Here is a 26,289-nt window from a genome sequence, read left to right as displayed (position 1 = left end):
AGACCAATTCTCTCCTTTATATGGATGGGGAAACTGAGGCCTGGAGAAGGAGTGGGCTCACCCAGGGTCACCTTGCTCGTCCATGACAGGACCAGGATTTCAACCCAGGAACTTCTATGGCCTCAAGCTGTCCGTTGTTCCCATCTCTCCCCATGGCTGCTTCTTCCCAAGCTCCCATCCCATGTGTCTCAAATATTCCCAGCCACCCAGAGTCCCATGGACTGCTCCATGCTTGGGGAGAAGGGAAAGGCATCAGACACAGCTGAAAATGACACAGGAGGCAGAAGAATGCAGGAAGCATTTATTGAGGGCCAGAGCTGAATTCTACAAGAGGCAAGAGGCAGGACACAGGCAAGCTCTAGTGGGTTAGAGGAGAGGTTGGGGAAAAGGCAGTGACAATGAGAGAACAGCCAGGGGCTGGCTTGGGAACTGTGGGTTTCTCAAGGCTGCCTCCTGCTAGTCCTTTGGGAAATGCAGGTAGAAGTGGATCCTCTATGCAACTGCCTCAGCCAGAGGCCTGATGGTGTCCCTTCTCTGGGAGGGGCCCTTAGCCCCAATCTCCTGCACTACAAGGGACCCAGCAGCAGGTGGGGGCTTTGGTAAATATAGTCACTCATCATTAACTGAGTAAGAGCCCCTTCTCATCTTCACACCAGCAGGAGCTGTGTCCTCATTCCTGAGGCCCAAGGAGCACTCCAAGGTCACACTTTCATTCCAAAGCACCCCGTGCCAACCCTATCTTTCATACTGACCTTAACTCTCTCCAGCCTCACTTGGGGGTTCTAGATCTAACACCACCCTGACGGGTGAGTCAGTCCTAAACCCATACTCTCCATCACCTTTAGCAACATCCTGCTATCCTTTCACCTACATACATTTGATCCTCAGCCAATTCCATCCCCTCAGCTGATCCTGAAGCTAATATTCTGAACCTCTAGAAGGCTCTAGCAGCCAACTCTGGAAACTACAGAACTCAGCCATATTCCTCCCTGAGTCCCACCTGGGGACTGGAATCAGAGCCACCAAGGTTTAGGGAATCAGTGAGGGCCTACAGCCAGGCTCCCCCAGGTCACTGGATACCAGGCACCAGCTAGGTCAGAGTGCACTGGGGAAGGGATGCGGCAGGATAATGTCTACTTTTCTGGGCACAATACAGACACTGGGACTGAGGTCTGACACTGAAGAAGGGGACATTTCCAAGGGGGCCAGAAATACAGGCAGACCCTAACCTAGCAGCCTGCTCATGTACCCAAGCTCACCGGCCCCTAAATTCAAGCCCAACTAGCCCACCACCAGCACCCACCCCCCACTTCCTAATACCATGGAATGCATTTCAAGACTGGAAGAGACCTCAGGGGTCATCTGAGCCAATCCTGTCCCCTGCTAGAATCTCCTCTATGCATCCTGGCCATGCTTTTCATATTTCCCGTAACAAGTAACTCTTTGTCTCTCTCTTTCCCGATAAGCAACCCCAAACTGAGGGCAATCAGGTAAAGTCACATGGTAGCTCTGTACCTCTTCTCTCCCCAGTTCAGCTTTGAGCCCAGAACCTGCCATGAATGGGCCCAGAAGGAACAGATGAGCTGGAGGCCCAAGTCCTGGGCCTAAGGGAAATCACTGCCTTATAGTTCTCTTGTGGCTGCAGATAAGATGTCCTGGACAGTCTGAACCAGGGTGGAGAAAGTAGCATGACAGGGACCCAGGGAGAATTTTCCTGCCTCTTCTCTCCAGAGGGTATAGTGGGACACCTTGAGCTGGCCTGGGAGACCTCTCTAAAGGTCATTGTGATAAAAATAGTGCTTGTCTGGGAAGGGATGGAAAACAGCTGCTCCTGCCTAGGACTTGGTGCCAGGGAGCCGGATGGTCAGGCCAGTGCCTGGACATGGGACATAGGCCTAGGATCTTCCCAACACATTGCACTTGCCAGACTCCAGAGAGCAGAGCCAGGAGGGGAGGGAGGAGTATGGAACCCCGAAGGCAGCAAGTCCAGGGGTCCATATACACACTGCCCTGCTTCATCCAAGGCACTAACGTGTATATGTGTGTGTGTGTGTGTGTGTGAGAGAGAGAGAGTGTGTGTGTGTATTGATGGGAAGGGGAATTTTGACGTTTGTGGATTGTCTTGGCCAAAGCCACCATTAAACAGATGGGAAAGCTGAGGGTCAAACAAGGAAGAGTCTTACCCAGGGTCACACAACAGCTGAATGACAGCAAGGGCTAGAACTCAAGCTTGCGTCCCTAACCCATCCCCAAGCCCAGAGCTCTCCTCTGCTGACCCCTCAGCTCTGGGGCTGCCCAAAGAGGCCAGACCCTTTGGGTCCCCCAGGTCTGATGAGCCTTCTTCTGGCTCTGTCCTCCCGGGGTGGGGCCGGGGGTGGGGCTCTAGGTGGTGCAGGAGGCCTCGGCAGGGAGGCTGCCACGCTTCAGCCGAAGGCTGCCGTTCCACCCGCGGGGACAGATATTGTAGCCCAGGATGCCGGGAGACTTAGCCCCGGAGTCCTCGGAGTCGAGGGACACGTCGGAGTCCGTGGGCGAGCGGCGGTAGAGGAAGGGCCTGGGAGGCGCGGGCAGCGGGCTCCGGGGACTGGTGCAGGACGATGGCCCGGCGGGAAGCGGGCTCCGCGGGATGGGCGCGAAGGCTGCCCCCAGCATAGCAGCCGAGCCGGGGCGGGCGGGCTGTGGCGAGCGCATGCGCGGGGGCGGCGGCGGCGGCGGTGCCCTTGGCGGGGAGAAGGGCCGCAGGTTCTCGGCGCCCGCCGACCGCGGGGAGGCGCTCTTGCGCCGGGCCGCGTTGATGATGTTTCGCGCCAGAAGCGCCTGCAGCTGGCGGCTGGGGGGCCGCGCCTCGGTCTCCGGTCGCAGCGGGGACACTGAGCGCTCGCTCCACGAGGGAGACATGGGCGGCGGTGGCGGCAGCGGCGGGGGGCTGCTCATGCTGCTCCCGCGGCTTGGCTCCCACGGCCCCGGGCTTACCCAGCCGTCTAGGCTGCTGGGGGGCCGGGACGCGCCCGGCGTCCAGGGAGGGGAGGTGGGCAGGCTCTCCCGGCGGTCCTGGGGAGAGAGCAGAGAGGGTGGGGCAATCATTAGTGCTGGGTTCCTCCACACCGCGCTTTAGGAAGGGACGGAGTCCGATTTGTCTATTACACCGAGAAGGGAAGCCACCGATCCAAGTCAGGTAGTACCTGCAATAAAACGCAGGCGCCCAAACTCAGCCCAGAACGCTTGAAGAGCCCCCGCTGTCTTGTGTCTGCTCCCGTGTTAAGACTCGCTTTGGAGAGAGATGCCTTAACTTACTAACTGAGCTTGGGCAAGTTCCTTCACCCCTCTGGGCTTCAGTTTCTGCTTCTGTAAAATGGGGTGTAATAACAGTACTTAATCCTATAGGGTTGTTGTGAGGGTTAAATGAGATAACTGATGGAAAAGAACATTACATATATTGGCACATTCCTTGGAAGAAAGTGCTCAATAGATGTTGATTACCATAAAGAAATACTAGAAGGGCCTGGCGCTGTGGCCCGCGCCTGTAATCTCAGCACTTTGGGAGGCCGAGGTGGGTGGATCACCTGAGGTCAGGAGTTCGAGACCAGCCTGGCCAACATGGAGAAACCCTGTTTCTACTAAAAATACGAAAATTAGCGGGCATGGTGGCATGTGCCAGCTACTGCGGGAGCTGAGGCAGGAGAATCGCTTGAACCTGAGAGACGGAGGTTGCAGTGAGCCGAGATCGTACCACTGCACTGCAGCCTGGGCAACACAGCGAGACTCTGTCTCAATTAAAAAAATAATACTAGAAGGATATAGAAAGATACATGCGAACTAACCAAAGTGGTCACCTGTTAGGAAATGGGGTGAGAACAGGATCAGGGCATGCAGCCTGAGGCACTGGGAGTTGCTCTGTTTGTGGCACATCCCAGGAAGCTTTCAGTCAGGCTAGCTGAGGGAGGCTTCGGTTTCCCCATGATTTAGGGAGAGGAGCTGGGAGGGAGGTCCTGGACCCAGGGCCACATGGGAAGAACTAGATAGAGGCTGAGGCTAGTGTCTCAGGGCCAAATGCCAAGTCAGGGTGGGCTCTGTATGTCCTCCCGTCTGACAGTGTCACCTGAGCAGGGAGGTGGGGCCTAGAGCTCATGACGCAAGCCAGTCAACAACTACTGAGGCAGGGGAACCCGGCTCTTCAACCAGAAGAGTAGGCTGGGGCAGGGAGATGGGAATAAGACTTTTTAATATATTACTTTTTATATAAGTTTAGATTTCCGAACCGTATGAATGTATTACCTATTCAAAATTAAAATGTAAAAATATTGACCATTATTATTATTTTTTTAAGATGGAGTTTTGCTCTTGTTGCCCAGGCTGGAGTGCAATGGCACAATCTCAGCTCACCGCAACCTCCGCCTCCTGGGTTCAAGTGATTCTCCTGCCTCAACCTCCGGAGTAGCTGGGATTACAGGCATGTGCCACCACGCCCAGCTAATTTTGTATTTTTAGTGGAGACGGGGTTTCTCCATTTTGGTCAGGCTGGTCTCCAACTCCTGACCTCAGGTAATCCACACATCTCAGCCTCCCAAAGTGCTGGGATTACGGGCGTGAGACACTGAGCCCAGCTGACTATTATTAAAGTTGGACTTAGGGAAAGACCCTCTCAGCCCCAAACCCCTTGCCATGTCGCCATGGTCACTTCCTCATCTTTCCTTGGATACCCAAGCAGGGAGGAAGATCCTCCTGACAGATGGAAATTCAAAAGGAAGTCGGGTCATGCACATGCCCGACAGCAGCACATGCCCCTCACTGAGCTTTTTCACAGCATGGGGAGGGGAGTGTGGTTTTGGAGAGGCCAAGATGGTGAACAGCTTGGAGGCTATGAAGCACTGGTTGGCAATGCACGGCCATACCTGTTTCCTATGTACTTAAGGACTTTCAGTCTACAAACTTCGTTCTCATCCTTTGTCTCATTAGGTTTTCACAACAGACTAGTGAGGTAACTAGCATTATCACACCCATTTTACAAATGATGAAAATGAAGCTCAGAGGTATAAATAACAATCTAGTGTGTTCTGCCCCACCAGGAAGTGTGTGTGGGGGTGTGTGTGTGTGTGTGTGTGTGTGTGTGCGGCTCAAAGCCTACATGTTTAAGCAGTTTGAACTGGTTTGAAAGTGGAGGGCTTGGGAATCCCTGCCTAACATGTATCTCCTGAACTTTCCAACTGTTCACCCAATCAGATTCCAGCAATAACCAGTCCACCTTGCCATTCAATCCAATCCAAATTCACTAGCAGTCATCCACCACAGTTCAGAGCTAGCCAGGCCATTCCATGCTTCCTACCCAATCAAAATCTAGAACCATCCAAAGATTTATTCTTTCATCCAATCAGTGATCAGCCATAACCAAGCCAATCATCCTCTCATCCAACTGAGGGTCTTCTAATTCCTTCCAATCCAAAGGAAATAGACACTAATTGTATGTTTTATCCAAACAGAATGTAGCAGCTGCTAGATGAGCCCAGACTCTAAATTGGAGCCCTTTAAACTAAAGGGGAATGTTATACAACAGCCTGAGCAGGACATTTTTCATGGGATGCTAATGCTGGAGTGACCCTTAGAGACTCCCTAGGGACATCCAAGCTCCCAGTCATCAAGCTGAAAGTTAAGGCTCAGCCTGGGATCACACTCTTTTCCTCCCAGGGTCAGAACTGTGTATACATGAGCCAGAGACACTGGGAGCTTCTCTGTGTCTATGAAACATCCCAGTCACCCTGGTCATAGAGGGCAGACTCCACAGTTTAGGGAGAGGAGCTGGGAGGGAGGTCCCAGCTCTAGGGCCAAATGCCAAATCAGGGTGGGCTCTGGCATGACCCAACACCTGACCACAGTGCCACCCTGAGCAGGGAGGTGGGGCCTAGAGTTCATGACCCAAGCCAGTCAGTAACCACCCAAGGCAGAGGAACCTGGGGTCTTCAGCCAGGAGAGTAGGCTGTGCAGGAGAGCTATGATAACCACCTAAAAATCTCTAAAGCATTGTTTCTCCCTTTGGTGACCACAAGGGGAATGCTGGGGCCAATAAATGGAAGGAACAACGATTCAGCCAAGACTACAAAACAGAAAGGCTCAAATGGGGTTGAATGTTGGGGGCAGTGGTAGGCAGCTCCTCATATCTGGAGATGGGCCAGAACCTGACCTCACTCTAACAGCCATGCCTGGGCACTGACTCTGTGTGTATGTTTGGAGTGGGGAGTATGCACAATAGGAAAAGGCTGCAGGAAATCAGAACTCTTCACTTTCTGACAGACTGTTCAATGCACCATGCACACCAGAGCTCCTTGGGAATGCGGTGGGTGAAAATTCAAAAAGTAGCATCCGCTCAACCCAACCCCAGACCCAAAGCAGGGCACGTGTGTGAGGTGAATGCGTAAGTAGAACACAGTCAAACCTGGACTGTCAGAGACCAAACGGGGCTCCCATACCACCTTCTGTAATCCTTTCACTGCACAGAAGGGGAAACTGAGGCCCAGAGATTGGAAGAGGTTGTCTGAGGTCACACACGAATCAGATGCAGACCTGGGGTTAGAACCCAGTTCTCCTGACCCTCTATGGCAGTTCTTTCCTCCCCACCAGGGGCAAAAACTCCATGCTTTCAGGATCCAGACAGTGAAAACAATGGCAAAAGTGGGAAATGGCCAAGTGTAGATAATAGAGAGGAGGGAGGGACTGAGGGAACTGGAGAACGAATGCTGGCTAGAGGCATTTCTATTCCACTTGCAAAGAACCCAAACCAACCTGAACCAGAAGAGGTAGTGCATTTCCCCCAAAAATCCTCTACAGTGTTTTTGGCCAAACTCTGAGGGAAGGAAAGAACAAAAGGTTGCTATTTGCACAGGATTCTGGCTCCCTGAGTGCTGTAGAGAGGAAGGCCTCACTTCCAAGCCAGCACACATCTGTACCCGTGCAGAACCAGACATACAGTGGATGCAGGCAGCACGCAGGACACAGCCACACTTTCACGCACAGTAATTGAGCAGGCCCACTCCACTTCCCAGGCTAGAATCAGGGAGGAGGAAGGGAACCCTGACCCCTAGCAGCACGGAAGAAAGAAAGAAGCAAGACGGATTTGAGGCAGAGTGTATTGAGAATATGAGAGAAAACAAAGTTGGGGGCAGAGCTCAGCCTGGCCGCAGGAGCTGCAGAATGAAGGGTGGGCTCTTCCATTGATGGCCCTCAAGGGTCGAAGGGAGCAGGGGTCCAGGGCAGGGGCTTCACTCTGTTCTGGGAGGGGCCAGGCCTGAAGGAGCTGAGCTCACTCACAACTCCCCCATGCATACCCCCTTGATTTGTGTGAAATGAGCTCACTAAGAAGGCACCCCTGTTTCCATGGAGACAAGCCCAGAGCTCACAAAAACTGCAGGCTCAGCCCAGCATGGGCACCGCCTCCACCACCCCTTGCCCCACTGGGGAGCCCAGAAATAGGACTGGGAAAGAGAAGTGGGTGGTCCTCGGCCCCCAGCCTTGCGAAGCTTCCATCTGAATCCTGCCACTTATGTCTGTATTCTCTCACCCCCCACAAAGCCCGGTTTGGTCGGGGGCTGTATCATATCACCTCTAAAAGTGTCAGAGGTGACGGGGAGTCTCCAGCTACCTGACTTAACACTCTCACTGTATGAATGTGGAAACTGAGACCTACAGACACACATGCAGTTGGTCTGTTAGAATCCAGGTTTCAAGTCCCAGATTTTCCTCAAAACTCTAAGATCTCCTCTGTCCCTTCCCACTGCACTGCTATGCCTTGCCCTAGGTCCTGCTGGTGCTCCCACTGTCCCCAGGCAATCTTGAGCCTGAGCCAGCCCAGCCCAGCCCAGGCATCCCTTGGCCTCTTGCAGCAGTTCATTCCAACCCTTCCCTCACCAGGTCACCCTCACAGCCATCTAACGCCACCTGTCCTTTGGCAATAGCCCATTTCCTTTCTCTTTCTTCCCAGGGGACTGTCTTGTCACTTACAAGGTCTTCCTTCAAAGAACCAGCCTATCCTCTCAATCCTCACAGATTGTTACAGCTAGAAAAGCCCTCTTTGTATAAATGATAAAACTGAGACCCAAAGAGAGAACGTGAGTGGGCCAAAGTCACACAGCAAATGGGAGGGTGACATGGGACCAGAACCCTCCTCTCCTGCCTCCCCCTGGGCCCCGTTCCAGTGCACTGAGGTGGCTTCTTTTAGTCAGGCAGATCTTGGTTGAATCTGAAGCCAAAACAGCCAATGGATACATGACTAGGGGCCACCCTGCCTGTGGCACACCCACATCTGCACAGCCTCCTACAGGGCTCTCCTCCTGGGGATCCCCTGGGACGTCCCCCACCCCTACAGCAGTGACAGCAAGCCAGGAAGAACTGGGGCTGAGGCCTGGGCCCAGTGGTCTCCCTAAAACAGAGCCAGGCCTCGGAGGGGGCAGGAAGAAAAGCGTCAGACAGCAGTGGTGGGCTGAGTCCGCAGCCAGCAGAAGGACCCCGGAGAGGAGCGCAGGCGGAGGCGAGGCAAAGCTCTCTGAAGCAGCGGAGAGGAAACGGTGTCCAGAAGGCAGAGGCAGAAGAGACAGGCCCGTGGAGGTGAGAATCCAGCGATAGGAAGAAAGATGCCAGGAGCTTGAGCCTCAGGAGGGAGGCCCCCACTGGGGCAGCTGAGGAGGCAGACCCTTGGCTGGCTGACTCCACAGGCACTGGCAGGCTCTGTCTGCTCCAGAAGTCCCTGTTAGGATCCCCTTCTAGGCCACTCCTCCAGCAAGACGCTGGCATCAGACGCTGCATCCCTACAGCTCACAAAGGCCAGTGGATGCCCCTCTACCGCATCAGGGCTGCCAGACAGTTCTCTCTCCATGACCCTCCTCCCCACTCAGACACGGAGTCCGACCCCCGTTGTAGTAGGGGAGGGGCAGCTTCAGCTCAGAGAGGGGAGGCGACACGCCCAAGGTCACAAAGCCAGCTGGTGGCCGCATCTGACCTTGAACCATGGACTCCCCATTCTCCTCACTCAGCTCTGTGCCATTTCCTGCCACGTCTGCTCTCCATCTGGCCCTCAAGGAGGGGAACTTGACCGGCAGTGGGACCCCAGTGGGGTTTGTTACTTGAAGCAGAAGGAAGGCTTCCACACCTGAGCCTCAATCCCGGCGTTCCGGGTAGAGAAGGAGGGCCTGGGGGCCTGCTTGGCTCGGGGAGACCATGCCCTGGAGGGAGACACAGGGGAGATGTCACCGCCGTAGGGAGGGCTCACAGCAGTGGGCTGCAGGCTGTCCTGGCCGGGGGAGGTGTAGAGGCCCGGTGAGGAGCGGGAGGGCCGAGGCAGGGCAGGAGACGGAGGGAGAGCCCCTTTGGGCAGGTTGGGCACCAGGTCCAAGGAGCTGGGCTTGGCAGGCGAGGCAGCTCTTGGCGAGACCTTGGCAGGCTCCTTGATAGGAGAGAGGACAAAGAGCGAGGGCCGCAGCTGGTACGGCGGCTGCTTGGTGGGCTCTGGGCGCAGGACCCCGTTCTCAGGCAGGTAGCCATGGTAGAGGGAGGCAGGCGGGGTCCGGGCTGGGCTTCGGGATGCCACTCGGAAGGCCCCGGGGGCGTTAGTGGGGTATTTCCAGGAGGAAGGCAGGGACATGGTAGGTGATGGGCAGCGGGCCAGCTCCGGTGTATGACTTGAAGACTCGATGACATATTTCTCCATCCGTGACTGGCGGCGGGCATAGAGCTCAGCCCCCTTCCCAGAGGCCTCGGAGAGGTTCTGGTTGGGTTTGGGCTTCGGCTTGGCCTGGATGCGGGGTGACTTGAGGCAGGAGGCCCACTCTGGGACTGCCTCCTCTACCGCCGCGGGGCTGGCCCTGTCGCGAGGTGCTGGCTCCTGCTGGAAGTTGGAGGCCTCGGCCCCCAGTGCGAAGGGCTCCTCCTCCACGCCTACCTCCCCCTGGTCCCTCTGCCGCCGCTTCTCGTCCGCTGTCTGTACCAGATCCAGCAGGTCTGGATTCGGGGTCACCTTGGGCTTCTCCACGAAGGTAAACATGGATTTGCGGCTGCCCCGGCGGGCCATCGACTCCTCCAGAATGCCTGTCTTGCTGGCAGGAACAGCCTGGCCCTTCAGATGAGAAGACTTGGGGTCGGAGCTGGGGTACAGGGCAGAATATGAGGGAGGAGACCTCACCCAGGAAGCCAGAGGGGCTGTGGACAAGGTCTCAGTGTAGGTGGGGGGTGCGGTGAAGTTCCCCAAGGGGCGTCTCTCTGAGGCCGGGCTTCGCTGCCCCATCAGCCTCCTTTCCACCATGGGGCTGTGGGACATTATGTGTCTCTGTGGCCGGGGACTCCTGTCTGGGATACTGGGGGGCTGGGGAGCCGGAGCCTTCTCTCCAAAATGTCGTCTCTCTAGCATGGGGCTCCTCTCCATCTGGCTGGTGCCCCCTGGCGCCTGGATCCCAAAAGGCCTGGCCGTCCTGTTGACCACTGATGGGGGCTTGGCCAGTGTGAAGTGGACCTCACTGTAGACCTTGGTGGGTGTGGTGGCAGCTGCTCGCCCAGACATCTCTTGATCTGCTGACACCACTAGGGTGTTGGGCTGGATGTCAATGAGCAGGGAACTGGACATGAAATCTGAGGCTGGGGGCCTGGAGCTGGGGATGAGCGTAGCTTCTCTGGAGAAGGTGCTGGTGGTGGTAGCTGGAGTTGATACCTTGTCAATTAGGAGTGTGCTGCACCTCACTTCCTCAGCCGGTGCCTGGGGTTGCCCGTCAGCACACAGGGTGCTGGGTTTGGAAGCAGGCACTGTGCCATTGGATGGGAGTTGGGCCTCTGAGGAATTCTGTTGGATGCTAGAGAGTGGCAGGCTCTGTGGAGCGACAGTTGCCGGTGGGTTCTGATTGACGTCGGTGGCTGGCGGGTTGTGGCTGCTGTTAGAAACTGGTGTGGTGAGCGTGGCACTGGGCGAGGCAAGGTTTTGGTTGACATCTGCAGCTGGGCTGTGGTCCTCAGCTGGAGGTGGGGCTGGTGAGGACTGCTGGGCCTCTCGGTTTTGGGACAGGTGGAGCCCATTGGCTGTCAGCAGTGCTGCGTTCTCCTTTAGATAAACCACCAGTGGCACCTCTTCCTCCTCACTGGCCACCCTCTCCAGGTGCCGCAGCAAGCTAGCCTCCTCTGAGTACCCCTCCATGCTGTGGCCAGGGACCCCGCTGTCGGGGCTCTGGGGATTGGGCTGCCGTGGAGGGCCTGGCTCTGGCAGCGAGGTGGAACTCAGGCTGAGCCCCGGGGCATGGCCTGGGGGGCTTTCAGGGAGCACTTTGAGGGACTCCTGGCTGGGCTTCTGTCCCCTCTGGCCGTGGCTCTCCAAGGTGAACTCGTTCACCCTCTGCCGGCGCCTGTTGAAGAGTTGGACGCCACGGGAATTGGAGCTGGGAGGGGTGGTCAGCTGGGCTGCAATCTGCTGGCTCCGCGCCTTGGCCTCTTTCAGATCCTTCTCCGTGAGGCTAGTGCTCTGGCCCAACGCTGCGGGGAGGGACAGAAGCCCAGTTAGCAAACAGGAATGCAGTGACACAGGGGTACACAGACAGACAGGCAGACCAAGATGGTCGCCTCAGCCCTTCCTACACAGGATCTCTTCTTCTGGAATTTAATTGTCACTCACTGTTTCTTTTTTTTTTTTTTTTTTTGAGACAGAGTCTGGCACTGTCACCCAGGCTGGAGTGCAGTGGCCGGATCTCAGCTCACTGCAAGCTCCGCCTCCCGGGTTCACGCCATTCTCCTGCCTCAGCCTCCCGAGTAGCTGGGACTACAGGTGCCCACCACCTCGCCTGGCTAGTTTTCTGTATTTTTTAGTAGAGACGGGGTTTCACCGGGTTAGCCAGGATGGTCTCGATCTCCTGACCTCATGATCCGCCCGTCTCGGCCTCCCAAAGTGCTGGGATTACAGGCTTGAGCCACCGCGCCCGGCCCACTGTTTCTTAGAATTAGCTCACTTCGTAATCAGCCCTGACCTACCTTTCATGGCCCAACTCAAATGCCACCGCCTCTACGCCACTCTGATTATCCTCTCAGGATTAACTGGTCCCTGATTTGGATTCCCCCTGACAGTTGCTGATACGGCACTTTACCAAACTGAGTACGAACACCTCACCCTAGAAGTCCCTCCGTGTCCCTGGCTCCTCCCCACCGCCTTCTCCTCTCTCACTAGGCTCTGCCACACTGGCTTGCTTTCTCTTCCTTGAAAATGCCAAGTATGTTCCTGCCCCAGGGCCTTTGGACTTGCTGCTCCCTCTGCTTGGAATAATCTTTTCCCAGGTAGCAGTCCATGCTGGTTCCTTCTTGCCACTCAAGTCTCAGCTGGAATGTCCCCTCTCTGGAGGAACCTTTCCTTCTCCTATCCCAATCTGTTTTGTTTCCTCCATAGCATTCACCAAGTTGAAATGATCTTTATGTTTCCCTCTCTATTATCCATCTCCTCGCCTAGAGCACAGCTCCAAGGGGCAATGACCTTGCCTGACATGTTTTTTTGTTTTTTTGTTTTTTGTTTTTTTTGAGAAGGAGTTTCGCTCTTGTCACCCAGGCTAGAGTGCAGTGGCGCAATCTCGGCTCACTGCAACCTCCGCCTCCTGGGTTCAAGTGATTCTCCTGCCTCAGCCTCCCAAGTAGCTGGGATTACAGGCATGCACCACTATGCCCAGCTACTTTTTGTATTTTTAGTAGAAACGGAGGTTCACCATGTTGGCCAGGTTGGTCTCAAACTCCTGACCTCAGATGATCCACCCGCCTTGGCCTCCCAAAGTGCTGGAATTACAGGCGTGAGCCACCGCACCCAGCCACCTGACTTGTTTATCACTGTAACAGCAGCTCCTAGAACAGCACCTGTCATACAGTGGCACTCAGTAGATATTGCTGAATGCACAAATGAACCCCCAGAATATTTTCTGTGTGCCCTCCTTAGGGCCCTTTATACTTTCAGACTTATAGTATAGGAATGTGCTCTAATTTTTTTAAACAAAAATATTTTAATAAACCACTGTCTGGTTTAATTTTTTTAATTTGTATTTATTTATTTTTTTGAGACAGTGTCTCACTCCGTCACCCAGGCTGGAGTGCAGTGATGAGATCTCAGCTCACTGCAGCCTCCACGTCCTGGGATCAAGTGATTCTCCTGCCTCAGCTCCCCAAGTAACTGGGACTACAGATGTGTGCCACCATACTCGGCTAATGTTTTTTTTGTAGAGACAGGGTTTCACCACGTTGCTTAGGCTGGTCTCAAACTCAGGTGGGCTCAAGTGATCCGCCCACCTCAGTCCCTCGAAGTGCTGGGATTACAGGCATGTGCTTTGATTTTATAAAGAGATGTCACTAATATTTCCCCTTTTTAGAGTAGGTAATACATTCACATGGTCTAAAAATTTATTTATTCATTCATTTTTATTTTATTTTTACTTTTCTGAGACAGGGTCTTGCTCTGTTGCCCAGGCTGGCATGCAGTGGCACCATCATAGCTCACTGCAGCCTCAACCTCCTGGGCTCAAGCCATCCTCCCACCTCGGCCTCCCAAATGGCTGGACTATCATCAGTATGCACCACCACACTTAGCCAATTTTTTTTTTTGTATTTTTTGTAGAGAAGGGGTCTCGCTATGCTGCCCAGGCTGGTCTCAAACTCCTGGGCCCAAGTGATACTCTGGCCTTAGCTTCCTAAAATGCTGAGATTATAGGCATGAGCCACCATATCTGGCCCTAAAAATTAAAATATAAAAAGACATACAGTAAAAAGTGTCACCCCATCCCCGATTACTCCATATCACAATCAGGTAACCACTGTTTGTGTCATTATTCTATCTCCTCCCAGGATTTCTTCCCATTTTTACTTAAATAATCATTTTAAAATTCACATCCTTTAACACTAGAAAAGTAACAAATTGAGCTAGTTTCACCAACGACTACTCTAGAACATTGCATTCTTTTATTTTATCTGCACAAGACCACAATGAGACAAGCATTGCTTGCCTGTGGTTTTCAGAAGAAGAAATGGAGGTTCAGAGATATATAAGGAAATGCCCCAAGGCTGCAAAGCCAAGGGTGACAAAGCTGGAGCCAGAACTGTTCTTTCTGGGGTCTCCAGCCCATGCTCAAGCTGTCTGCTCATCCCAAAAGGTCTCTTTGGGACATAAGGAGCAGGAACAAGGTCATCAGGGGTCAGGGGTCAGTCTGGGACTTGAGGTCCTGAGATCAGGCTGAATTCAGTCCCCTATTAATCTATAAGATCACTATAGGCAACCATTTCTCTTTCTATCCCCATTGCCCAGCTGGCACACAGTTGGTGCTCAATTTATAATTATTGAATAATTAATGAACAAAGGATGCATGAACAAACGCCTTGACAGACAGGTGGATGGATCAGCCTGTGACCAGGGTCAGAAGCAACATCAGTGGCTAAGAAAATTCCTCCCTCCATCACCCCTCTCCTCCCTACTGTGGGAAGCTAATTAGTTCTTGAGGAATCTGACCCTGCCCTCCCCTCCCTTGCCCTCATTAGCACTGGCCATGGCATGCTGAGTCTGTCTCCAGGGACAGTCTTTCTAGGCATCTTGCCAGCGAGGTCTGAATTCATGGACTCTCAGAGCTGGAAGAATTCTTACAGAGGAGGTATTTCATCACCACCCTGTTTTATAGGTGGGAAACAGAGGTCCAGAGAGTAGCCCAGGGTAGAGCCGGCTGACCCCACATGGGAGCCACAGGGAGGTCCACACAGAGCAGAGAAGCTGTGACCAGCAGCGTCACAGCAACTCCACTGGGGCCAGGCCAAGCAGCCACAGGTTTTCTGGCCGCAACCTCCTTCTTCCCTCCTCCATCGAACCTGGCTTTCCCCTAACCTATTAGAAACAGTGAAAGCACACAGCCTATCCCACCCACCCATGATACTACTCCCCTCAATAGGACTCCTCTCCTGCCTGGATCACCCTATCTATTAAAGATGTCTATTAGCCAGGCTGTTCCCCTGGGAGGTACCTAAGGGATGGGGTGCCAGCCACACGGGAGGGCTCTGAGAGGTTGCTCAGCTCATGCAGCATCTGTCTCCCCTGCTCTGCTTAGAAACCAGGCGTCCTGGCCTGAATCCAGGCTCTGCCATTTGCTAGCCATGTGACCTTGGCAAGTTACTGTACCTCTCAGAGCCACAGTCTCCTTAACTCGACATGAGTGTTGGGAGGCCACAATGAGATCCTGAATGCCAAGGCCTGACTGCCATGAAGCCCAGGTGGGCAGAGGGCTCATGCTCTCCTGGCATAAGCTGGCAATTGGTCACCCCATTCCACTCCCTGGAAAAGGTCAGATACTCTTCTAGCATAGGAGATTCGCTGACGGTCAAATAGCAGGGGATTCCAGAGCTTACTGCCCCCAAACACGGAACTTCGGAATCTCAGAGGCGGCTGTCACCAAGTCCAATCCCCACACAATTCTTGCATCTTCAAAACCACACCCTTGAGTGTGCAAGTCTCTGCTGATGTACTCAGGTGGCATGAGCTCACTCCCCCAGGAGGTGCCTTCCACTAATTAACATTCCTCAGTTAGAAAGTTCCTCCTTACATTAACTTCCATCCACTTTTTTTTTTTTTTTTTTTCTGAGATAGGATCTTGCTCTGTCGCTCAGGCTGGAGGGCAGTGGCGCCATCATGGTTCACTGTAGCCTCAGACTTCCAGGATCAAGCATTCCTCCCACCTCAGCCTCCTGAGTAACTGGGACTACAGGCATATGCTACCATGCCTGGCTAATTGTTGTATTTTTTGTAGAGACAGTGTTTCACTATGTTGCCCAGGCTGATCTTGAACTCCTGCGCTCAAGTGATCCACCCACCTCAACCTCCCAAAGCACTGGGATTACAGGTGTGAGCCACCATGTCCAGCCTTCATCCACTTTCTTGATGTGGGTCTGCCTCCCCAGGCTGCACAGAAAAAAAATCTTCTCAGCCGGGGGTGGTGGTTCACATCTGTAATCCCAGCATTGTGAGGGGCCAAGGCAGATGGATAGTGAGGTCAGGAGTTCAAGACCAGCCTGGCCAATATGGTGAAGTCCCATCTCTACTAAAAATACAAAAATTAGCTGGGTGTGGTGGCAGAGGCCTGTAATCCCAGCTACTTGGGAGGTGAGGCAGAAGAATCACTTGAACCAGGGAGGCAGAGATTGCGGTGAGCCGAGATCACACCACTGCGCTCCAGCCTGGGCGACAGAGCAACATTCCGTCTCAAAAAAAAAAAAAAAAGTTTTCTCATTCATTCCAGCCTGACAGCCCTGCAGAGATTTGCAGATACATCAGATCCCCTTGGGACAGGGTCAGGATAAACATCTGTGGTCCTACCAGTGTTTCTTATGACACAGTTGCAGCAACAGTAGCTAACATTGATTGGTCACTTACTGTATACCTATACACATACTTTACTCATATTATTTAATTTTCAAAACAACCCTACAAGGCACAAACTATTATTATTTATTGATGAGAAATCTACGGCTCAGAGAGGTAAAGTGAGCTGCCCAAGATCACAGAGCCAGAAGGAGTAGAGCTGTGTTCACACCTGGCTCTACATTACTGCAGAGAGCACTAGGCTCCTGGCTGGCCGGTTCCCACCGTGCGAGGCTCATAGAAAGCACTTCAGTGTTTGATTACTCCAGACCTCTCAATGCCCTTGCATTTTTCTGCTTTTCTCTTTACTGGCTCTAGAAGGCCATGGGTTTAGAAAATCCTCAAATGTCAGAGTGTGCAGGGCCTTTAGAAATAAGCTGGCCTGGGAGGCCCAGCCAAGGAAGGGGTCAGAGAGGAGGATGTGAGTCCAAGACCAGGTCAGCTGACTCCCAGTGAGGCTCCATTCACAGCATGGGCTGCTGCTAAGATCCCATCACCGCCACCTCTCTGAGCTTAGAACTGCTCCCAAGCTACTGTTCTGGAACAAGAGGAATGGCAGAAAAGGCCAGGAGGTAAGAGAGCCCTGCCCTCCAAGGCAAGCTCCTGCAGCCTGCACTCCAGCCCACAGTGACTCCATGGAAAAGGAATTCAGCAGGAGGTTTGGACCAGATCCAGCCAGCCATCCAGATGATTTTTGCCACCCTTCACAAACAAAGCTGGGGAGGGAGGGGGCACCCCAGAGTCCCTTGTAGCAGGGCACCAGGGGGCAAGTCCATCTAAAATTCCTCAGACTAGGGAGCTGCCCTCTCTGGCAATATCCCAGGCAGCTGCTCCAAGATCTTGCTCCTGGTGTCAAAGGTCGGGGTGGGGAAGTAGCCAAAGGCTACAGGGGACAGGTACCTCATTAAACCCTCAATTGGCCTGGCTGTGGCCTGCACTTGGCAAGTCATGATGTCCCCACCGCCTCCCCACCTAAACTGATGCAGAGCCAGGTTGGGGGGTTAGCCCTTTAAAGACCCACCCTGGACATTGGATCAGGAGCCCTGAAGACAGGCCTTCAAGAGAGGAAGGGGTGGAGCACGGACACAATGAAAAGCTGCCTGGGGTCAGGAGACTTGGGTCCAACAGGGTAAATCCTGGAGTGGGGGAGTAGGCGAGAAGCCCCAGCACAGTCATTAGAAGGGGTTTGCCATGACCGCGGTCACTACCGAGCCCCCGCTGCAGCCCAGGTGCAGTGCTGTGCACTTTATGCTCACCGCCTTGTTCAGTTCTCACAGCACCTCCAAGAGGTAAGTCCTGTGATTCTTCTCATTCTGCAGGTGAAACTGGGGCTCAGAGAGACCTGCCCAGGGTCACACAACTTAAGAGTGGCAGAGCTGGAATTCAAAACTCAGAAAAGTCTGGCTCTGAGTCTAATCTCTTAACTATTCTCCTTCCAGACTAGGACTCTGGAAAGACGAAAAACAAGAGAGGCTCCAGTGCTCCTGGATGATGGTCTGCAAAGCCCTCTGCTTCCTCATCTCGTGATCAATGCCCCTCAGCAGTGTCTTCTCCCCTGAAAATCCAGCCGCCTAGAACAACTCCTTCTTTCTCCCACTTCTTCCTCTCAGAAGAAGAGTTGATGAACTCATTCTTACTAAGGTAGAAAGGACTGCTAGGGCATGAAAGATTAGTAGAGTGGGAAGATCACAATGTTGGGAGTCAGGAGACCCCAGTTCTCGTTTGGCGTAGGAAGGGACAAACCCTTTCCCCCACCCCTGCCACCCACTGTGGACAGCTGCCTGTTCTGCCCACCACTTGGGGCCCGTGTGGACGGAGGATCCGCAGGAGGGAGGTGGGGCCGGGGAGGGGAGGCCAGAGCACAAGGTCAGGACAGGGAGAATTCAAGGAAATGCTTCTTCACACGATGCCGTCAATGGGAGTGTCCAGCCAGGGTCGGGTGGGGTGGGGTGGGACAGGGAGCCAGGGGTAGGAATAGAGATTGGCTCAAGGCAGCCCATTGTGGTTGTCCAGGGGTCTTGGCAACAGGAAGGGTAAACAGGCTGGGTAAACTGCCCCCCTGGTGAGGTCAGGAAGGAACCAATGACTGGCCACTGCACAACCTCTGGCTCAGCTGGAGGCAGGAAAATGGAGAGGCCTGAGTAATGGCCTGGCTACCTTGCCAGCCCCTTCCCCACTCCTCCCACTGAGAGGAGGAAACGGCACAGGCTCCATGCCCTGGGGAGTTCTCCATCCCCACAGTCATGGCGAGTGCGACCTGACTGGGTCGGCAGACTGCCAGACCTCCTCTTGGGAGGAGAATAATCTAGGCTTTGGTGGGAAGGACTGCCTCGCATGGGAGAAGACACAGAAGTGGGGTGGGGAGCCCCAGGCCCAGCCCCCGCCTCACCACTCACAGGCTGGCAGAAATCACCACATACCTCTCCCTTGATGCCCAGAGGAGAGACTAAGATCAGAGGGGGATCCACATGCCCTAAGTCACATACCCCAAGCCACAAAGGCACCTCCGGGCGCTCATCTTACTCACTCTGCTGGGTCCTCCCTGAAGCCAAGCTTCTCCCTGGATGCTCCTGCCGGCCTTCGGGCCTCGGTTCTCAAAGCCTCCGGCAAAGGCAGCCAATTGCCTGGCTGACGAAGCCAGGAAAATCCCACATCGACAGCAACACGAAGGAGCTGGATATGACTTTTCTCCTCCACAGATGACTCAGCCCAGCTCTTTATCAGGAAAACCGATTTTGCAACAGCCTTTTAAATGGCCTCTCCACCCCCAGTCTCTCCCCCGCCAATCTACCCGCCCCACGCTGCCAGATTCATCTTCCTCCCTCTGGGCTCCACTCATGCCTCTCTCCTGCTCCAAACCCTCTGCTGCCTCCCCAGGACATGGAGGATCAAGAGGAGAGGCTTCATCCTGGCATTCAAAGACCCTCCACTGGGGCCTGCCCAAGAGCTCACTCACCTTCTCTCTGTGCCCTCGGCAACAGTGAAGGGAGTTCGGTGGCCTGCGGTTCCCACAGTTGCCCAGTGAATTCCTGCCTGCAGAGCAGCGTTTGCACAGACCCCCTCTACCGGGAACCCTCCTCTGTCTCACATCCTTTCTACATGCCCTAATCCCTCAGATTTCCGGCCTACCTAGAATGCTACCACCCCCTCCAAAAAGCCTTCCCTGATCCACCAACGTTCTACCTGCACCACTTCATAACCATCACCTTGTGTATTATTCATTCTAGTAAAAGTTCTCTTTCAGGGTGTGCTCACCACATGCCAGGTACCAGGGCAGGGCCTTACTTCACTTACTTCCACAGCAACCCAGGAGGCCAGCACTATCCTCATCTCCACATTAGAGAAGATGCTGGCTCAGAGGGGTGCAGTGACTTGCTCAAGGTCGCACAGCCAGCCAGAGGAAGAGCTGAAATTCAAGCCCAGGTTGGCCCAATGCCCAGTCCAGGGCCAGTCACGTGGGCCATGCCGCCCCCTCCCAGTGTTTTGCTTTGTAGCAATCAGGCTCTGGGCCCTATTTTCCCCCAGAGACTGCAGCGGCCTCGAGGGCAGGGGCCTTTACGGCTTCACCTCTGTATTCCTCCCTGGTCCCCTCCACATCTTCCACTGGCACTTGCAGAATAAACACGAAATCTGTGAGAATGACAAGAGCCAACATTTTGGGAGCACCAGATGCTGCCAAGCCAGGGGTTTAACGTGCCTTTTCTCATTTAATCCTCACAACAGCTCACAGAGGAGGTTCCCTTATCCCCATTTCGTAGATGAGGAAGATGAGGCACACAGAAGCAGCTCACTCACTCCAGGTCTCACAGCTTAGCAAGGGCCCCTCGTGGTCTGACTGATCGCAAGCCTGGACGCCTTCCTTCAGAAGAGCTCCCCACAAAGCAAACTCACCTTCCTACTCACCCACCCAGGCCCAGCCCAACAGCCATTTCTTGTCGGAAGCCCTCATCAGTCCATTCACACTCCTAGATCAGTGCTCCTCCCCTGTTCAACCTGGCCCAGAGGCCCCAAACAGAAACAGGGCTCAGAGGAAACAGCAGGTTGCAAAAACTCAGAAACCCAGGGGAAGGAGGCTGGGCCTGGCCAAACTTCTGGTTTCTCTCTGCTGGCACTGGGTCGGGATCAGGGAGGGCAGAGATGGAGGGGTTAGGGGAAGCTAAGATGAGAGCTCCTCAGTCAGCGCAGGCCCGGCCCATCTTCTATCCTTGCAGACCACAAGCCCTGCTCCCTGCTGGCTGACCAGGGCCCTGCCAAAGGCCAGGAGCCACAGCCTCTCTCTTGCCCACTCTACTGGGGTAATCATTAATCTATAATCAGTCGATTTTTAGAAACTTTGAGATGGTAACCCAGAGAGAGGCAGGCTGAGCCCCAAGTATGCAGCAAACTGAAAAGGGAGGGCTCACAGACAGGGTCACAGGATCACAGCCCAGCCCTCCACCTCTCCAGTCCAACCCTGGTGAGCTAGGCCTGTGCTCACGAAGCCCCCTCCTGCTATTTCACTCTCCCCACCCCCAGCTCCCTGGAGGCCTTAGGGATACAGAAAGGGCCGTCACACCCTACCTTTCCAGAGAAAACACATAAGCTAAAGGATAAAAAGGTGGCAAGTCAGGGCAGGGGAAAGAGGTGGTTTCCCCTAAACTGCCTCTGCCAGGGTCAGGGCAGGGCCTAGGTCATCTGTGGATTCCCTACTCTTCCCAGGGCCTGGCACACTCTGGGCCCACCACAAAGATGTGGTCCTTCTCCTTAGCCCTAGGGTCAGGACTGGTCTCCGTCCTCTGTAAATGTCCCCAGACTCAGCAGAAGTCATCAGCCAGGAGGGGCTGAAACCATCACTGTGTTGACTAAATAAACTACTAAAGGATGAGCACTTCCACAATCCAAAGCCTCCCCCCTCATATTTTGCTTCACTATTCATCCCTGGAGATGAATTTTAGACTTGTCTAAATCCAAGACTCATCTAGATTCTAGATCAAAGATCTAGAGGGTGGTTCCTGGGAGTGGGAGGAAGGAAGGAGAGAGCAACACGCTTGTGAGAGAAGAGGGAGATGAAGTCTCAAATCACTATGTTAGATCTAAGAGGAAGAATGTTTCATGAAGTGAGGGGAGAACATAGAACCTAAGAGAAAGATGAACTAGGATGAAGCAATCCAGGAAGGCTTCCTGGAGGAGGTGACATATGTCCTAGATCTTGAAAGATGGAGATAAGGAAGCATTCTAAGCAATGAGGATAGCTCAGCAGAGACTAGGAGGTTCAAGATAACCCCCACCCCACTCTCCTACCCACTCCCATACCCCAAACCTAGACCAGCTGAATAGAAAGGAAACTTTGATAGAAGAACACACCCACTGGGCTTGCCCACAGGCCAGGGGTGAATGGGAAGGGCCAGGAACAGTTCCACAGGAGCTATGTACATTACCAGGCTCAAGACCAGAGACCAGAACCTGGGCCTCCGGGTGAGTTACATAACCGCCCCCTACTCCTTGGGCCACAGAGCCAGCTAGGACCCTCCGCCTCCACCTCTCCTGCCATCTGTCTCAGCAGCTTCCCTCTTATAGGGAAGGACGCCCTGCAGCCCAGCTGAACATGAAGGCCAGCGCCCTGTGGTAAATTCCCCACATTCCTTCCTCACAGAAAAATAAATAACTCAGAGAAAAAATGCAGGAGGAATGATAATGACAAAGTCACCACACATGGGGTAAACAACAGAGAGACGAGGTTTATCCCCAGGAGGCATCATCACCAGCCTGGGGCTCTGGGACAGACAAACCTGCCCCCAACCCCTGCGGGTCCCCCAGACGGGGTCTCAGGCTCACTCACAGCTGCTAAAGAAGGCACTGGGAATCCCTCAGTCGTGGCAAGTGGTCACTGTGCGCAAACTCATCAGGGGGCCGGGTGCACTCATGTTCATCACTCAAGTTGCTGCTTCCCGAGCACATCAAATGTGCGAGGCATTCGGTTTCAGTGTTATCATTTTTCATCATGTTGTTTTATTTTATCCTCACAAGCTGTGAGTTAGGGAGTGCCATTATTCTCATTTTACAGATGAGGGAACTGAGCCTCAAAAAGAAAGGTTTTGCGATTTGTCAAGGTTATTTGGCCAGTGAGTGGACTGTGGGTTTCCAGCCGGCCCCTCGCTCCCGAATCCATTCAGCCTGCCTGCTCCTCCCACAGACAGCCCTCCTTTACCAAATCCAATCAGAGGTGCAGCCAGTTCTTCCCCCATCTATGGCTCAGCAAGGCATCCAATTCAAATTGCTGGGCTACCTTCAGTAAATCATTTCACCTCTCTGAGTCTCAACTTCATCATCAGTAAAACAGGGATGATAATATCTGCTTTGCAGAGTAGCTGCTGAGTAAATGAGATGCAGCAATGATGTCTAAAGTATAAAGCACTGTGCACACCTTGGGGGGTGGTTAACTGTAGGCTTTTGCACACACCCACCTCTGCATAACTCGACCAGGCTGGGGCTGTATCTGTCTCTCTCCCTGTCTTCACCACCCCTCTCTGGGTCTGGTCTCACTCTTCTGCTCAGCCCAACCCCATCCCCCTTCCCAACACCCCCTAGCATCCTCTCTGCACAGGGATCCCCATGTCATTTCTAGCCAGAATCAGTTTTGAACCCCAGGGCCCCTCAGAGGAGGACACCATGGCTCTGGGGTGCTGGAGGCGGCTGACCCTGCCATGGCCCTCTCCTCTGCTGCCATTCACCAATTACCAGGCAGGTCTGGCCCCACTCCAACAGGAGGAGTCTCCTGCCAGGGAAAGGCTGAATCATGCAGTCCTGCCCTCCATGTTTCCCTCAGACTACAAAAGAAAAGAAGACTAGAAGTCAGGAGATTTGGTTCCAGGGTCTGTCCTGTCACAATTTGGGTGAGACGCTGGGCTGATCCCTGACCCTCTTGGGGCCTCAGTGCATCCAATTTGTCCAAAGGAGGGATTGGACTGGACTGGTGGTTCCTAGAGTGTAGTGCCCCCACCACTAATGGAAGCAAAAGGATTTTAGGTCGTACCCTGATATTTAAAATCTTAATAGTTACGTACATTTCAAATGTGAATTGGAAAAGAGGTATAATAAACACACTTGTGATCTCAGGTATATTACTGCTTAAGGAGAGGCTAAAGTGGACATTTCACTGGCAAAATTTAAAGAAAATACGTATAGGTGGTGCATGGATTCATTCATTCCATGAGTATTTATTGTACACCAACTAAGGGACAGGCACTGTTCACAGGTGTAAAGGGAAACAGATTAAAACCTCTGCTTGCATTCCAGTAAGGGAACAAGATAATAAATACACAAGTAAGTCAGATGGTAAATGCTATAAAAAATAAAGCAGGGACTAGGGGTATACGGACTGTAAGGGGTGAGGAGTGATTTGCAAAGGTAGACATGATAACCAAAGGTAGATATGATAACCAAAGGTAGATATGATAACCAAAGCCATCCTCACTGAGAGGGCGCATCTGAGCAAAGAATGTAAGAAGGTGAGAGAGTGAGGCATATGCTTGTCTAGGGCAACAATGCAGGCAGAGGGAACAGCGAATGCTAAGGTCCTGAGGCAGGCTCATACCTGGCAGGTTTAAGAATGATACACATAATATGGAGGTAAGACATGAATAAGAAAAGCATGGGCCGGGCGCAGTGGCTCACGACTATAATCCCAGCACTTTTGGAAGGCTGAGGCGGGCAGATCACTTGAGGTCAGGAGTTCAAGCCCCGCCTGTCCAACATGGTGAAACTCAGTCTCTACTAAAAATATTCGCCAGGCATGGTAGCGCATGCATGTAATCCCAGTTACTTGAGGGGCTGAGGCAAGAGAATCACTTCAACCCAGGAGGCGCAGGTCGCAGTGAGCCAAGATTGCACCACTGCACTCCAGCCTGGGTGACAGAGCAAGACTCTGTCTAAAACCAACCAACCAACCAACCAACAAACAAATGTGTTCTCTAATGGCCCTTCTCCTTCTGAGCTCTGCGTTGCAACCCTTTCCATACACACACATACACCTGCAACATACACGCATTCTCAGTAGCCTCTTAACGCTGGAGAGGCTCCAGCCGGCAGCAGCACATCCTCCTCTGCACGTATGCCCACACACAGAGGTGCTGCTTGCTTCAAGCCTGTGCTACACACAGCAGAGCGTGCCCAGGCACACATGCACACCCACAGAGGGGGCAGGACATACACACAAATATGTGCACACTGAGCACCCATAGGTACACGGGACTCATGTGGAAGGCTGGTATGGATGGACGGGCATCAGGTACACACCTTGTGGGACATACGTGTTTCCTTCCTGCCAGCCTGCCCTGTCTTCAAGTAACCGGGTTAGCAGACAACTCTTGCCTTGAGGGCACATGCTCCTGGAGAACGGACAATGCACCGATGGTATGGTTTCAAATTCACTTCTCCAGTATCTCTGCGCCTCACTCATAGTCTCCCTTTTCCAAGGGTACATTAAAATCTGCCACTTGATGCTCAAATGAGCCAGGGGATCATGTGGCTGTGGAGAGTGTCCGTGTGTGTGTGTGTGTGTGTGTGTGTGTGTGTGTGTGTGTGTTTTAAGACAGAGTCTCACTCTGTCACCCAGGCTGGCAGGCGGGAGTGCAGTGATGCGTTTACAGCTCATGGCAGTGACCTTCCAGGGACAAGGGATCCTCCTGCCTCAGCCTCCCAAGTAGCTGGGACTACAGGCATGTGCCATCACACCCGGCTAATTTTAAAAAATTTTGTGTACAGACGAGGTCTCACTTTGTTGCCCAGGCTGGTCTCAAACTTCTGGGCTTAAGCAATTCTCCCACCTTGGTCTCTCAAAGTGTTGGAATTACAAGCATAAGGCACTGTGCCCAGTCGAATGTCCCCTTTTCTATCCTTATTGCCATTAAATGGGATAAGCCATGTGAAATGCCTACCACAGCACCGTACACCTTAGCACCACCACTAGCATCCTCACGTGTCACCAAAGTCATCTCCACCTTCATTTCTCTAGGGTACTTGGGGGCAACTGAAGAGTAGAGGGAAAGGATCAGGCCAGGAGCTGGAGATCTGGGTTTTAGCCTCAACCTGGTCTCCAATTCAATGTGAGGCCTCTGGCAAGTTCCTTCCCTTCTCTGGTCCAGATCAGAAACTTGTAGGTGCTTCAGAATCCCTCAGGGAATGTGATCAAGATGCAGATTCCTGGGCTTTACCTTAGACCTGTGAGACCACAGAATATGCACCTTAACAGGCTCCCGAAGGGGTTCTGTGCACAGCCAGGCTGGGGACCCACTGGGCTTTAGAGTCCATGATCTTATAACTAAGTGTGTAAGTTAGTTAACACAAGAAAATGTCTGGAATACAGACTTGCACACAGTAAGGCTCCATAATGTTAATAAAAAATTTAATAAAATATATTTTTATAATTGTCTTTTAAAAAAATTCTTATTTTAATAGAGGTGTGTTTTCACTATGTTTCCCAGGCTGGTCTTGAGCTCCTGAGCTCACGCAATCCTCCAACCTTGGCCTCCTAGAGTGCTGAGATTATAGGAATAAGCCACTGCACACAGCCTATCATAATTATATATGGTAATTTTATAGCATTCCTTGAATATGCACAACACTTTTATAGTTTTCCTAGAGACAGAGCAAGGATTGTTACACCATTTTACAGACTAGAAAACTGAGGCACAGAAAGGGCAAGGGACCTGCCCAGGATCTCATGGTTCGTTGGCTCCCAGCCAGAGCCGCTGGCACAGCCTCAGGAGGTGCACTACTTCCGGGCCTTATCCTCTCATCCCATGTGATTTTGACTCCCAGTCCCCAATATAACTGTCCTTCCACTCCAGGTTTGTAAAAACTCTGAGTACACATGACTTCTCCATGACTCTGGAGAACAGGACAACCTCAACCAGTTAATTTCCTTCCAGCCA

General features: G+C 53.1%; 1 protein-coding gene across 5 annotated transcripts in view; it reads right to left on the bottom strand.

The window, feature by feature from the left end:
• Positions 1 to 279: 279 nt before the first annotated feature.
• SYNPO (synaptopodin) overlaps positions 280 to 26,289 on the bottom strand; it is a 59,452-nt gene continuing 33,442 nt past the window's right edge. For 2 of the 5 annotated variants that reach the window (XM_025388043.1, XM_025388042.1), the window contains exon 3: positions 5,231 to 11,493. In XM_025388043.1, the coding sequence (XP_025243828.1) occupies positions 9,104 to 11,493 (2,390 nt within the window). In that variant the 3' untranslated portion in view covers positions 5,231 to 9,103. Of the gene's footprint in view, positions 3,052 to 5,230; positions 11,494 to 18,905; positions 19,116 to 19,334; positions 19,402 to 26,289 lie in introns of those variants that run through there. The other 3 variants (XM_025388046.1, XM_025388044.1, XM_025388045.1) reach the window with 3 other exon arrangements.

Source organism: Theropithecus gelada, chromosome 6 (assembly GCF_003255815.1).
Source record: "Theropithecus gelada isolate Dixy chromosome 6, Tgel_1.0, whole genome shotgun sequence".
In the NCBI taxonomy this organism is placed as follows: domain Eukaryota; kingdom Metazoa; phylum Chordata; class Mammalia; order Primates; family Cercopithecidae; genus Theropithecus; species Theropithecus gelada.
This window is presented reverse-complemented; position numbering and strand designations above follow the sequence as displayed.